At 49.1% G+C, this 15,082-nt stretch overlaps 1 protein-coding gene across 1 annotated transcript in view; it reads right to left on the minus strand.

Moving 5' to 3' along the window:
• Positions 1–451: 451 nt before the first annotated feature.
• Positions 452–15,082, minus strand: part of LOC310817060 (glutamate dehydrogenase, mitochondrial) — a 15,024-nt gene continuing 393 nt past the window's right edge. The window contains exons 1-13 of the mRNA XM_083687473.1: positions 14,883–15,082; positions 10,860–10,940; positions 10,018–10,073; positions 8,938–9,001; positions 8,147–8,241; positions 6,987–7,166; positions 5,060–5,197; positions 4,806–4,943; positions 4,416–4,496; positions 4,168–4,291; positions 2,137–2,228; positions 1,919–1,981; positions 452–1,612 (exon numbers count right to left, since the gene is read on the minus strand). The exon at positions 14,883–15,082 is cut by the window's right edge and continues 393 nt beyond it. Of these exons, the coding sequence (XP_083543599.1) occupies positions 1,493–1,612; positions 1,919–1,981; positions 2,137–2,228; positions 4,168–4,291; positions 4,416–4,496; positions 4,806–4,943; positions 5,060–5,197; positions 6,987–7,166; positions 8,147–8,241; positions 8,938–9,001; positions 10,018–10,073; positions 10,860–10,940; positions 14,883–15,082 (1,432 nt within the window). The 3' untranslated portion in view covers positions 452–1,492. The remainder of the gene's footprint in view (positions 1,613–1,918; positions 1,982–2,136; positions 2,229–4,167; positions 4,292–4,415; positions 4,497–4,805; positions 4,944–5,059; positions 5,198–6,986; positions 7,167–8,146; positions 8,242–8,937; positions 9,002–10,017; positions 10,074–10,859; positions 10,941–14,882) is intronic.

Raw genomic sequence — 15,082 nt, forward strand, 5'->3', positions numbered from 1 at the left:
CAATCCAGTGAGGCTGGGCTACTTGTTGTCCAGAGGATAGCCAAACAGACAGCAGGTGGCAGACGTTTCTCTTTCAGAGCTCCAACCTTATGGAATTGCCTGCCAGCCAATGTCAGGGAGTCAGATAGTCTCTTAAGATCTAAGAAAATCTCATCTTAAAACACACCTTTTTAACATGCCATTTTCCTCATTTCCCCGCCCCCAATTGCTATTCTCTTTTTCTTTGGGTGTAACCTGTTAGAATCCTGTTTCTCCTTCATGTTCCCATCCTCTGTAAAGTGTGTTGTGACACTGCATAAAATGCACTTTCATCAAAATGAACGGATAAATTATCATCTTCCATACTGTTTGTCTCTGTGAGTAAGGGATACTGATAAACTACATACAGTGGAGACAAAAGACAAAAAGGATCAACACAAATCCTTCATAAAAGATCACACTAATCATCAAATCACATGTTTTTGTTGTCATTTTATTGGTTTTCCCCAAAAAAAAAAAAAAAAAAAAAGGCAATACAAATTTTCCAACGCAATTTCCATGTGAGGACTTGGACGGTTATTGGAGAAGGAAAAGGAGGATGTTTGGGGGCTTATACAGTTTGGGGAGAGGGGCAGGCAATAGGAGGAGCAGGAGCAGGGGTAGGGGTAAGGCGATAGAGCAGAGAACCATGTAGAAATGGACTAAGAACCAGACACAGTGGAACCCGGTGGTCGTCAGCACAGAACAATCCCAGGGGCTTCCCCCTCTAACCATAGGGGAAGCCTCAGAAACCCCTAACTTTATTAACCCTTGCACTAACCCTTAACCCTCCAACCCTGCATGGGTGAGTAGAAATGAGGAACAATAAATGATCATCACCACTCCTTTTTAGTAGAAAGTTAAATCTATTTCCCTTTTCAAAGTGAAGCCTAATAAAGTCAAGTGGCCATCTTATTGAAGTATACAGCTTTATCTCAGTTAAGGCATCTTCAGTTCTGTCGGCCGAAACCATGGTAACAGGAGGGTGACGCGTACAGCAACCAGGGGCAGGAGTTTACAACATGGCCGCCAAGGAACTCTAATGGAGAGGGTGATGGAGGTGAGAGGCTGGAGGGAGGGAGGGAGGGAGGGAGGGGGGGTCTTAAATGTCTCTTAGCGTAGCTTCCTGCTACAAACTGCTCCTTTTGCAAAATCTCAAATGAAAAAACAGATACTCAAACAGAATGACAGACACGGGTCTGAGTGACATGGGAACAGGGCATAGAGACCACCACGGGACACAAGACACATACCAGGGTAGCCACAGCACAGCTCAGTCTGAGTGTGTGTGTGTGTGTGTGTGTGTGTGTGTGTGTGTGTGTGTGTGTATGAATGAATTTCTGTATGTGTGTGTTATGTTTGGAACAGAGTGGGGTTTCTCTCATGTAAACGCTGATATGTTCTGAAGGCTGAGTGGATGACAGGGATGCTGGGGACCAATGGCAGGGGGTGGGGGGGGGCTGTGATTGGCTGATTATGTGAAGGTAAGGCCAGCCTCGTTGTAGACCTTGAAGACCTTCTCGATGGCGTTGACGTACGCAGCCGTCCGCAGGTCCAGACCCAGGTTATACTTACCGGCCGTGCGCATGATTTGCTGAAACGGGAGAAAACACCCCAGTTAACCCAGTTAAAATCACTAGCCCAACCTGGTAACACACTGACAAACTACACAGTTACCACGTGTACACATTAACAGTTTCATCTTTCATCTGTGAATAGGTCAACAGTTAAAAAGGTCTCTAGTGAAGTGTAATCACAATGAATTGTCTTGCTCACACAGGCACGCATTCACAGAGGGATGTTGCCTAGGGCGAGTGTGCCATCTCTGCAATTATGAGTCATCAGATCTAACACACACACACACACACACACACACACACACACACACACACACACTTACTCTGGCAGATCTCTCCATAGTGTAGGCCAGCCCAGAGTGCACAATGTCCTTCTCAGATGCACCCTGGAGAGAGAAAGGAGGGAGAAGAACAATGTTTTTCAAAAGCTATGTACTACAGACACACCCTCTTGGGCATGTTTACATGTCAACAGTAAGTGTGTGTGTGTGTGTGTGTGTGTGTGTGTGTGTGTGTGTGAGAGAGAGAAAGAGAGACTCACAGCGACTCTGGCCTGGAAGTCAGCCGTGGGGACCACAGGAATGGGACCTCCCTGCTTCCCGAACTTCCTCTCCAAACTCTCCTGCACCGACACTGAGAGAGAGAGAGAGAAAGTTCTAAAAGCCACTCCTCAATGTAACACTGTAACAGAACCAAGTTACCAAGGGATCTGTGTCAGCCCTGTACTGAACCAGTAAACCCAGTAAGACTGCTATCCAACAACACAACAGTAATTCTACCCTTTGTGAGGATTGTTGCATGGTAGTTAGCTGACAAAGACCGCTTCTGTATCCTTCCATTGTCATGGTTAGGGCGCACTGTTGCTATGACGCAAACATGTCTTATAAGACGCATTTGTTTGTCATGTGGGCAGAGAACTCACAGAGGTACCTTGAATCTCCAACACAGAGAAGTGAAACAAAAGTGACAACAAAACAGACGAGTTTGAACAACCAGATATACAGAGCCAGAGCAGTCACTCAAGATCATCCGCCTCGTCCTCATTCATAAACATCAAGACAAACATCAAGACGACATTCTTTGATCATCTACTGTAGATGGCTGCCAAATCGGAGCACCGCCCTGTGGGAACCGAGCCCAAGGCTATCGAGTACCCTCCCAACATGGACATGAACGAAAAGAAACGATTCAAAAATGATTTATTGAAGATGAATCCAGAAACGCTCTACAAAGACATTTTTGGGACTGGTGAGAGGTGCAACCTCATTTTCCATACTAATCGAGGCAATGCGTGGACAACGGTCGTAAGAGCTCACTACCCCAGAGACAAGGACAGAGAAGACGGAGAAATCCAAGACAGTTATCAACTGTATACTGAAGGAGGTAACGTACACGTGTACAGCACTGGGACAGTCATGGTGCAGGGTACAGAAGAGTTCCAAGATACATTCCAGAGGGACTTCCCAACCCTGACAGATGATTTACTTCTACTCTTAATGAAGAAGGTCGCCATGAGAGGAGAAGATGAAGAGGAGGGAAAAAAGGAGGAGGAAAAAGAGGAAGGGGAAGTAAAGGAGGAGGAAGTAAAGGAGGAGGAAGGAGTAAAGGAGGAGGGAGTAGAGAGGGGAGCAGTGGGAGTAAATGTGAGAGGGGGGAAGATTTAGCCGATCAGAGAGAGAGAGAGAAACCAAGGCTAATCCCAATGTTCTTCAGTGTAACTAATCAATATGGGGTTTTTAATAACAAGTGATTGTAGCGAATACTACTGTTCCTCAGGTACAGTACAGTACATTCCTTCTGTATTGGGCAGATCTTAAAACAAACAAATATGGGTTTTTTTCTAGAATGTGGTTTTATTCCTTTACTGGAACAATGTTTCTATTTTATCTTTTATTTGATGCACTTTGAGATTATTCTTGTATAATGAAATGCACTTTATAAATGTAACACATAATTAATGATACATTTGCTTATCTACACCTTATCTATACCGTTCAAGATATACCAACTACTGTGTGTGACTTCCTCACACCATTTGTCTTCAATTATTTCATAGATTAGCCTACTTTTAAAATGTGCCGTAAAATGGCTAGAGATGCTATCGCACTTCAAATAAAACGTTGGTGTGTGGCTAAATTTGACAAGTGTTCTGACATTATTGTCCTGACTCAGCAAAGTGAGTGCTGTTCTGGGGCGCAGGGGAGGAGGGGGGGGGTGAGGCGGGGGAAAGGGCGGGGGCGATATAGACTGCTGTCCAAAGGGTTTGAGGACACTGACAGAGAGAGGGGGAGCCTCAGTGACTCAGCGTACAGCAGAGCCAGCAGCAGGATGGAAAACTACTACACAGCCGCCAACACACACATCTATTCCTCTCACTCGTCATGTCACTCTGCTCAACCCGCTCGTAAAGCCAAGTGGTTTCGACATCACGGCACAAAACCTTCTGCTTTGAGAGGCAGTCAAAAGGGAGCATATTTCCGGTGAAACTGAATATTTTTCAGATAGAAATTGTCGTAGAACATCATGGGTAGGGAAAAAAAAAAAAAGGGGAGGGGTGAGGACTGGGACTCACTGAGGAGGTGGTAGTTGGAGTCTCTCTCGTATTTGAAGGTGAGTCGTCCGTAGCTGACGTGGTTCAGGTTCTTCAGCCACTCAAAGTACGACACCGTCACACCACCTGCGTTCAGGTACATGTCCTGGGGGAGGGACAAAACACTCAGTCAGTCAGTCAGTGTTGAGGTCTGTGATTGGATGCTTACAGTTGAGTTCAGTGTAGTGTCAAGTGTGTGTGTGTGTGTGTGTGTGAGGGTGTGTTCTTACAGGAATGACCATGACGTTGTTCTCCAGGAAGATCTTGTCAGCGCTTGGGGTGGTGGGGCCGTTGGCTCCCTCAGCAATGATCTGCAACAAACAACGCCACACACACACACACACACCATTTAGAATCGAGAACTTTAGATGACAGAAGTCTGGGTAGTGTATATGAGGATATGGTAGTGTGAGGGTGAGGGTTAAGGGTTGTCTTTGATGAGCTTGGTTGGTACTAGTGTAGTGTTGAGGCAGGTATTGTGGGTAGTGTAGTGTAATGAGTTACGGTTAGTGTAGTTCAGGGTACCTTGGCCTTGATCCCGTGGGCTTTGTTGGTAGGGTAGAGGAAGGTATTGTGGGTAGTGTAGTGTAATGAGTTACGGTTAGTGTAGTTCAGGGTACCTTGGCCTTGATCCTGTGGGCGTTGTTGCGTGTGAGCTGCTTCTCGCTGGCGGCAGGGATCAGGATGTGGCAGTCAGCTTCCAGAATGGACCCTTCATAAGGCTGAGCTCCGGGGAAGCCCACGATCGTGCCATGTTGCTGCACACACACACACACACACACACAGTCAGAAAGGATCGTACTATGTTGCTGTACAGAGAGAGAGAGAGAGAGAGAGAGAGAGAGAGAGAGAGAGGACGGAGGTGTGTCCTCACCAGTTTGTAGTCCTCCAGCTGTTTGGGGTCGATCCCCTCAGGGTTGTAGATGTTTCCGTCCACCTCTCCGATGCCCACACACTTGGCCCCGTACCTGTGCAGGTAACGCATGGAGTGCAGACCCACGTTACCAAAGCCCTGAGAGAGGAAGAAACACACAAATCATCATCCTGATCAGACACACCCTTAAAAAAAACACATCTAAACCACACACGGCTGATGATTTAACAGTGTAGAGATAGAACTCATTGACAGTGACTGAGCCCCAACACAGAGCATCCTGCTCCGCCCTCTGCTGTCTGCAAAAGTGCCACTACAGAAATACTACTCTGGCACCCCCATGTGGAATAGTTTAGTTACTGCACCACCAGTCAGCAGCTGAGTGAGATGTCTCGCGAAACAGTAAGTGGTGTGTGTGTGTGTGTGTGTGTGTGTGTGTGTGTGTGTGTGCGTGTGTGTAAGGAGACAGATGGGCTGGAAGAGACAGGTCAGGAATTTGGTGTACAAAATTGCAGTTTAAGCTAAGTGCTGAATGATGACCACCACCATGATGAGGTCTATAGGCAAGGCATGCTACAGATATGTTGTTGAAGAGTGTTGGTGTGTGTGTGTGTGTGTGTCTGGTTTATAAATACACACAGCTCTGCTCCTCTCTCGTCACATCACAGATTACAGATCTGCTTCATCTTAGTCGTCACTAAATCTCCAAGAAAAACTAATCGCAAAGATAATGTAATCCGCGCTCGCGCACACACACACACACAGAGAGAGCGAGCAGAGCCCTTTCAACACCCACCCTACCCGCCTCAACCATACCCTTTTCTCTACCTCGACCTTTAACCTCTTACCAGTCATCCCTTCTCATCCTATTCCCCCCCTCACACGTCATCCTCAGCCATTCCTCCAAGGCTGGGGGCAGCTCTGCTCCCTCTCTTTTCCATGTGTGTGTGTGTGGGTGTGTGTGTGTGTGTGTGTGTGTGTGTGCGTGCGTAGCTGCTCTCATGTGTCAACGGAAACCGAGAGTATTGCAGAGAGCTGCACTTTGACCTTTACCCTTTCCCTCAGACACACTTGCACCACACCAACTCAACCACACACACACACACACACACAAATGTGCACTTGACCGTATCAGAAAGGGCAGGCTAATACACACCGCAGGCTGTTAATTTGTCCTGTACTCTAGCTGAGTCATCTGCCAGTGTACTAGACTAGACCAGTGTATGCTTCCCCCTCCCCCTCCCTACCTCCCTCTCCCTCTCCCTCTCTTTCCCTCTCTCTCTCTCTCTCCTGCTGGAGCCTGTCTGAGGGAGATCTGGACTAGACCAGTGTAGATCCTGACCTCTGACCTCTGGACCCGACCAGACCAGTCTGCTGTAAGGCAGTGGAGCCCCTGTGACTGACGCAGAGAGAGAGAGAGAGAGAGAGAGAGAGAGAGAGTGTCACGGCGTCACGCCGCGGGCCGTCGCTGGCAGATTCACTGCGGATAAAGGCCGACCCGGGTCCAGAAAACACTCATCGGTTGCCAAGGCAAGCCGTTCCGACTGTCGGCTAATCACCTAGCCGCCAGTGGCGGCTGAGGGGTCGCGGCCGGCTAGAAAGCCCGTCGCTAAGCGCCGACAGCTGTTTCTCTGAGGTAATCCGCGGCGGCTAGCTAGCTAACGCTACAGGCCGCTCTGTCCTCGAGTCCCCCCCCCCCACCCCACCACCCCCTCCCTCCCCACCCCCCAGGACCTGATAGGCAGAATCCATGCAGACATCCTCAAAACTCTAAAAGGTCCAATTCAAACCGTCTGTGGTTCAGCGGTCCTGCCGATGCCTCTTCTTAGCACGCGTGTGGTAGACAGGGGTGTTCCATCCCTATAGGGTCTCCCTCTCTAAATGTGGTCTGAATGGAGAGAGAGAGAGAGTGTGTGTGTGTGTGTACCTGGATGACGAAGGTCTTGTCCTGGAAGCCGGGGGTGAGCCCCACCATGCTCATGTAGGAGGCTTCGTTGATGAAGTTCTCGATGCCGTGGAACACCCCGCGACCGGTGGCCGAGATACGACCGTGGATACCGCCCTGGCTGATGGGCTTTCCTGTCACACACGCGTGGGCGTTGATGTCCTGTACACGCACACACACACACACACATAAATGAAAGCATACACACACAAACACACACGTTTAGAACAGGCTGTACAATGTTGGCAGTGTGACAGAGAGAGGGGGCCTCAGGCCACCTGGTTTATGCTGATTCTCTCCTACTGTTTTAATGCAGCCCTTTTTCAACAGTTTGCAACAGCCTCTAGTCTTGTGTTGTCCCCTTTGTGCTCGATTTTTTTATACTGGCCCTCGATTTTTCTCCCCTCTGGGGAGTTTTTTTTCCTTGGCTTACTCCTGGGGGGGTCTATGATTTGGTGTTAGATCATATTGTTTGTATTGTATTTATTGTTTATATTGTTTAGTATTATTGTGTGACATTTGTCTGTGTAAAAAGCGCTATACAAATAAACTTGATCGATGGATTGACTGAAAGCATCGGATAGAGGGAGTCTCTCCCATATCTCTGACACCAATCCAGTACTTTTTCAATCCATGAGGGGGAGTGAAGGAGTGCGATAGCAGAGAGAGGCTGGGGGCCGGAATGTGTCACCTACTCACAACCCTGCCAACTGGAACCAAGAGTATCTAGTACAGTAGTAGAGGGGGAGGAGGGAGAGAGAGAGAGAGAGAGAGAGAGAGAGGCAGATGACACCTGCTGTCTAGCACTGCTACCTAATGTAACCATGTAACCATGGCCTTGACAACACACCTACAAAACACAGGAGAGGCATTGACTGGCCCAAGGGTAAATATTAGCCTAGCTACGGTAGGGGGAGAGACATGGGACAGCCAGCCTGTTGGACTGGTTTACATGGCAAACTAATTCACTGACTACGCTCTGCCACTACCTCACACAGGTCTGAACATTAACCTCTCCTAACAGCGTGTGTTTGGAGATGACAGATTTTCAGTCTGTAGGGTCCTTCACTCTCAGGTCAATATTAAATACGTCTTTAATATATGTGTGCGTGTGTGTGTGTGTGTGTGTGTGTGTGTCTTACAGTGTGTGCAATGGTGTTGGCGTAGGTGTCAGCGATCCAGGACATCTCTCTCTCTCCTGTGCTCATGTCAGGAGCTGGGACGTCAATGCCTGGCCCTGTGGGGGGAGAAAGAGGGGGATGAAAGAGAGGGGGGAGGAGAGAGAGAGAGATAGATAGAGAGGGGGGGGGGGGGGGGGGGGGTGCAGAGAGGTGAAGGTTTTTTTACATACTGCCAGCAGGAGGGAGGAGGATTGTCAGCATGTACACATCCTCAACATTACACACCAACACATACATCACACACAACTCACTAACATGGGGGGGGGGGGGAGAGAGAGAGAGAGAGAGAGAGAGAGAGAGAGAGAGAGAGAGAGAGATCTATATGCCAGCATTTCTCTTGTCATAAACAAGGTGGTATGCAGGCCAGCGGCACCCCACGTGTACCCTGGGCCCCACTCCATGGGGGCAGATCCAAAAACAGAACCGGAGAGGGGGATGGGGGAGGGGGGGATGGGGGAGGAGAGGAGAGAAGAGGAGAGGGGACCTGACTGCACTACAACCGGGGGGGGGGGGCTTCCCACATCCGTATTTCACACGCACACACAGTAAACATAATGTCCACTTTCTATGGTACACCACAGTAAAACCACAGTGACACTACCACTGTTCACACACACACACCTCTCTCCCATGTGTTTTGGGTGAATACATTATCATCATTAACCTACACAGGACCACAGGGGACGACTGACTGTGTGGGAGGGGGGGGGGGGGTATAAAGTGTACATAAACACACACACACACACACATACCGATGAAGCCCTTCTTGGCCAGCTCAATGGTGAACCGCCTGGTGATCTTCTCCAGCTCATTATCCTGAAGAAGAAAAGGGCATAATAGAGAAATGATTATCCATCACTTTTGTCACAGAGAAAGAGAGAGAGAGAGAGAACGCCATTGTTCCGGTCTCTCTCTCTCCCTCTGCCAACTCCCAGCTCAGCAGTTCTACTGCACTCAGCTCCACCAGTCACAGGACCCCTTAATACCTCCATCCATCTACAATATCTATCATCTGTCTACTACATCTATCCATCTGTCTACTATATCTGTCCATCTACCTACAATATCTATCCCTATATCTGTCTACAATATCTATCCCTATATCTGTCCATCTATGCTGTATTGTCTGGTGTTGACTGTTGAATTTTATATTTATGGTCTGTTTTTTATATGTGGTTCTTTGTATATCTGTTGCCAGAAAAACTATTTCCCCCTTGGAGATCTATGTACATGGATGAGCTCGTGGAAATGATTTTGCTCTTCAAATCTAATCTAATCTAATCATCCAGACTATCCTTCTAGATGTCTACTGTTGTAGTAATCTGCAAGTCCTCTGCAGGATATACATTTATCTTCTGTCTATTGGGACTAGTAGAAGAAAAGAGGGGAGAATTAGACTTTTCCTTTCCCCTCCAGGATCATAGAACAGTGTGTGTGTGTGTGTGTGTGTGTGTGTGTGTGTTTACGATACAAAACGAAAGTGTGTCTTTGAAATTGATTATCGATGTGACAGGGAGCTGGGGATGAGTCATGTGCAGCAAAGCATTTCCATAATAACCTCCTGTCTGTGTGTGTGTGTGTGTGTGTGCGTGCGATCAGACCAGCGATGCAGAGCCCAGAAATCACGTGGAGATGAGTTTCATCTAGCTGACACAGAATCCAGCTCTCTGATGCTCGCTGACGTGTTTCTGTAATTGTGTGTGTGTGTGTGTGTGTGTCCACTTAAAATGCTAGGGCCTCCAGTCATGACCAAGCCACTCTAATTCCCCCACACAGCACACGTGCATATGAGTATGAGTGTGAGTGTGTGTGTGTGTGTGTGTGAGACTTACCGAGTAAGTCCTGGGGTTGATCTTGACACCAGCTTTGGCCCCCCCAAACGGCACATCTGGACAGAGAAAGAGAATACGGCTTAGAGACCCGAGGCTTAAGCACACACACACACACACACACACAATCACAATGAGCTGATTGCAGCATGCAAAGACATCAGTCAGATGTGTGTGTGTGTGTGTGTGACTTCTGAAACACACAGGCAAGAGTGGCAGCTGAGACTAAAGGGACAGGAGGACAGGAACAAGGGACAGACACGGCAGGGAGGGACCGTAGGAGGTACGAAGGAGTAGGTCCGGGCTATATCCAAACGTTCTTATTCACCCGTCGATTTTAGAAAACATAACTCGATATATACGATATACATCATCGTCGTTCACTGCTGATAGTACGATGGAGACCTCAGACATGTCAGCGCGAGCACAAACGACTGAAGTGCAGCTCGTAGTCTGTGGTTGGGGTCGTAAACAGTCTGATAAAACAGACACCGCATGTTTTTTTTGTTTTTTTTAACCGCTAGATGTGCTTTGCCGTGCAAACGGAGGGATACTGCACTTGTAATGCAATTATCTGGAGTTTTAAGCCCGTTTACAGACTGTTTTTTGTATTCTTCTGCGAGAGAACGTTATCACAATATACTATAAAATACCACGATATGCTCCAAATACCACCGTATTTCGATAATATCGACTATCAGCCCAACCCAGCCCAGGATGGAGGAGAGGAGAGGGACAGCCCAACTAGAGGACGAGAGAGAGAGAGAGAGGGGGGGGGGGGGGGGGGCATGGGGATGAGAGTAGAAGGGATAGAAGGAGGAGACGCGTCGGGGCGTTTGACTTACCGACTACGGCACACTTGTAGGTCATCAGAGAGGCCAGAGCTTTCACCTCGTCAACAGACACATCCATGCTGTAACGGATACCTGCGGACACACACACACGAGTTTATAGTACACAACATGGATAGCGAACCACATCTATACACAGAGCTCTACATCGGGCAGCTAACTCAATACAGTAGGAGGCTGGCGGAGGTAGAAATCGGGAGGACGGGCTCATTGTAACGCACGCAACGGTACGAGACGCGTGTTTGACGCCATTCCTCCATTCCGTGCGTTACAATGAGCCCGTCCTCCCGATTCCTACCTCCGCCAGCCTCCCCTGGCTCAACGGCACCAAAGGCCTGCGTGACTGTCTTCGGCCGCAGGTACAGTGTTGTGCTATAGGTTTGGTTTGATATCAGGACGTGCAGCTGGTAGTCATGGCAACGGGTGGGGGGGGGGGGGGGGGGGGGGTTGCCAATCCGAGGCAGCGTTCCAATCTGATCCCGACTAGTTATGGCCTTCTTCCTCATCCCTCTTCATCCCTACCCTGTACTTTCCTGTCTCCTCGTTGGGTTCAGCAGCAATGGTGTGTGCAAACACGTCTACGGGGATACTGGATACCGTACCCAAGTCACGCTACCCTGTCCCAGTGGCATAGGAGCTAGGCGAGTAGGGGCTCTGTGTGTGTGTGTGTGTGTGTGTGTGTGTGTTTCTCCGTCACACCCGATATAGCTCATCCAAAGTTAGCTCACACAGAGGGCCAAGGGCACCCAGCACTGAGAAGTGACTGCAGCTCTCACGCTGTAGAGGACACAGAGCTGCAACATGGAGGGTGTGTGTGTGTGTGTGTGTGTGTGTGTGTGTGTGTACACAGCAGGTAGTCTGATGCAGCAGCAGCCCAGTGCTGATCCAGTCGGCTCAGACAGATAAACAACAGCAGCAGCTCTCCTCTTCAGAAGGTGACATCATCCCTCAAAACCCACAGTGTGACATCATCACTCTGCGTCCTGTCCAAAAAAAGAACCTCCAGCCCTTCCCCCTAACTAGTCCCTATTCCCTTCAGTGTTAGCGGATCGGGGAAGGGCGGCATAGCTGTATACAATATGGCAGCGGCTCCTCTTTGTCTTGTTCGGGGGCTGAGAGGCTCCAAGTCTAGAGGGGTTTGATGACGACTAGCAGCCCCTCAGAATAATGACTATTCACTGAGCACTGCAGAAGACATACACTGGCTGGGTTTAGCTGAAATACAACTGCTTTAGCTTCATGGAGAAGACATGCATTGACTGAGTTCAGCAGATTATTATTTTCCACTGAGCCTTGAGCCAGAGTCATGAGTCAGACTCGGAACAAGAACTAGACCTCGACTTCCTCCCTCCCCATCCCCCATCTCCCCTCCGTTGCAGCAAGAAAGGGAAAAAAAGATGATTAAGAAACACATTCCACTGCAATGAGTCTCAAAGCTAACACACACAGAGCCCAAACATCTCAAAGCTAACACACACAGAGCCCAAAGATCAATGTTGGAGAGTCTCAGGGAGGGACAGTACACGAAGCCCACGGCTTCTCTGCTCATCAAAACACTGTTTAAATACCGTCAAGAGCAAGCAGAGGCAAGGGGGGGGGGGGGGGGGGTTAGGGTTACCACACACACAAATCTCCATTTGTGTCTGACTTGAACCCATTGTGAGCTGTTCCTCACACAGTGGAAAAGAGATCGTAGTGGAACAGGGAAGTTCCAGGGCGGTTTGGCAGTCTAAACTGCAATTTGAGCTCCGTCTCTCCCAAGCACACAATGTTCCAGAGCATGGGAATGAACGCTAGGCTAACGGTTAGCCGCTAACCTATGCTGTATAGGCCTGCAGCTGCTATTAGTTAGGAGAGTAGTGTGGGTCAGCTACACCTCTGGGGCTGGGGTGTAAGCTATTAGCACCAGCAGCAGCAGCAGACACAAACACACACACACACTTTGCACTTTGTAATTTGCCCCTGAATCCGGCAGGACCAAGGGTCTATGAGCCATATCAATGATTAGCCTATCCTAAACCTACCATAGAATAACAGCCTTTTTACCGCGCCGGTACCATTACCCTAGCCTGGAACCTGCCGTGTTAAACTGGGTTTATAGCCTAGTTTAGTAGGTGGTCTGTCAACTGTCACTGAAGAGAATTAGGCTACGATTCAATAGGCGTCGTTGTCCAACACCCATATGAAGTGATGTGTGAAGAGCAGGCTAGGCAAGGTGCAGCTGACGGGAGAGAAAGGGGGGATATGATCACCTCATTCTGCTCTGGAGTGAGTGAGTGAGGCATGTGTGTGTGGGTGTCAGTTGTGACCGTGGTCCCGTTAACCATTCAGCCACCAATCAGAGGGCATGGGTGTGCCCAGCCACAGCTGCAGCCCTGACCATTTCTAACTGATACAGAGTTTGTGTTATTCTGACCAACCCAACCAGGACCATCCATTTCCAGGGAATAGCCTACAGTTCCCAAACTGCCCTCTGGGACCAGACCCAAAAATGGCTTCTTTTACTGAAACTTTTTGGTTTGTATTATTACCACTGATACCACGGGTAATAAGGGTGAGATTGGTTCCCACCATGCTGATGAAGAGGTTTCCCCTGTCCACTATCAGATCATGGAGGAAAGGAGACAAGAAAAGGCTAGTCTATTATTGGTCTAGACAAAGCTTTAGACCCCCCCAAAGAAGGCTCTGTTGCAGAGCCTCCACCTGTCAAATCATGTCAGATTAGTGATTATTACACCAAGGCAAAGGCAGGAGAAGGTAATTGTTTTACAGTATTAGAATATGGACAAGGTCCTCCTCAGTGTTTCAACATGCCCTCTGTTTGCCAGTCACTCCTCCTATCCTATCCTATCCTCTCTTCTCCTCCCCCCCCCACCCCCGTCCTGTCACACTTGACAAATGAAAACGCCTGTGTACATCACCACCCTCTCCTCCCCCTTTCATCTCCACCACCGTCTCATAACGTCACATCCTTGTCCTGACCTCAAATTACCCAGAATACACTCCTGCTGCACCAGCCCACAACCCCCTGGGCCCTGCCTCGAACCTTGAACCCTGTACCACATGCACCCAGCTCCTACCCCTATCTGCTGCTTTACTCCCAGCTTCATATCCTGACATGCAGCTGGGGGACAGAGGGAATACTGTATGGCCTGCTTTTGAGTGTGTTTATCACCTGTGACTGTGTGTGTGCGTCTGTCCGTCCTAGGGGAAGCATGTGTTTACCATGGTACACTGGGTACAAAGCAGCCAGTGTAGGGCTTACCCATGGAAACGCCACCTGGTGCGTACTACAGCTACCCACAGCTCTGCTATCACAGGTTACCTACCCATCACCTGTGCCCTATGCTCTGCACTTGGTGTTCGGCCCAGCCACAAACCAGAATAGATTAAACATCTCTCCCAGGGAGGCACAACAGACCAACTAACAAGGGGAGAAAATGTGGTAAATCGGGTTCAATTCGATAGCCGGCTTTTACCACCTAAATCCTAAGTCAATTAATTTGGGAGGTAAGCCGTGCCTGCTAGTGATCTTTAGCTAGGACAGCCCACTAGCTAGTTACTGAATGAATGGCAGCTGGGCTTGTGAGTCTGAAACTAAGAGAGCCAGCTTTCACTAGGGCCCCCACCATGTCAATTAGTTTGACAGCTAGCTAGCACATAGCATTTGTGCTAGCTAGCTGCCACAGGTGGGTGGGAAGGTCAGTCCTGAGTCCTGGAGCTGCAGTTACACTCTTTGCATGACCATGACTCCTAATGTAAATTTGCGACACATTGAAAAAGGACGACCAGTACTTAAATAACTCCTATCCAGGAAATGCTATGGTTAAAATACACTAGGAGGCCGCGTACAACCCAGCGCAGCTGTTCATTGAAACTGCCGTGCGCTTGATGCTAGCAGTTAGCTAGCTAGCTATCTAGCTAGCTACCTAGCTGTCAAACCGCACACCTTAAGTGTGGATAGACAGTGGACCCGGCGGAGTCGGGGCGAACCAGCGGCGCATGGCTGTATCTTACCCCCCTTGCAGGGCGTCCTGTGCTGGCTGTGCTGGGCACGGTAGCCCTCGACCACCTCCCATTCTCCGTTGTCCCTCTTGATGGGGAAAGACACACTGAGGACGTGGTTGCAGGGCTTGATGATGCGCAGGATGCCCCGCACGCGGTGCCTCTTCTGCTCGGGAGTCTCCCGAGTCTTCAGGTCCTCCACCAGCTTGTCC

The sequence above is a fragment of the Argentina silus genome (assembly GCF_951799395.1).
Source record: "Argentina silus genome assembly, chromosome: 16".
NCBI lineage: Eukaryota > Metazoa > Chordata > Actinopteri > Argentiniformes > Argentinidae > Argentina > Argentina silus.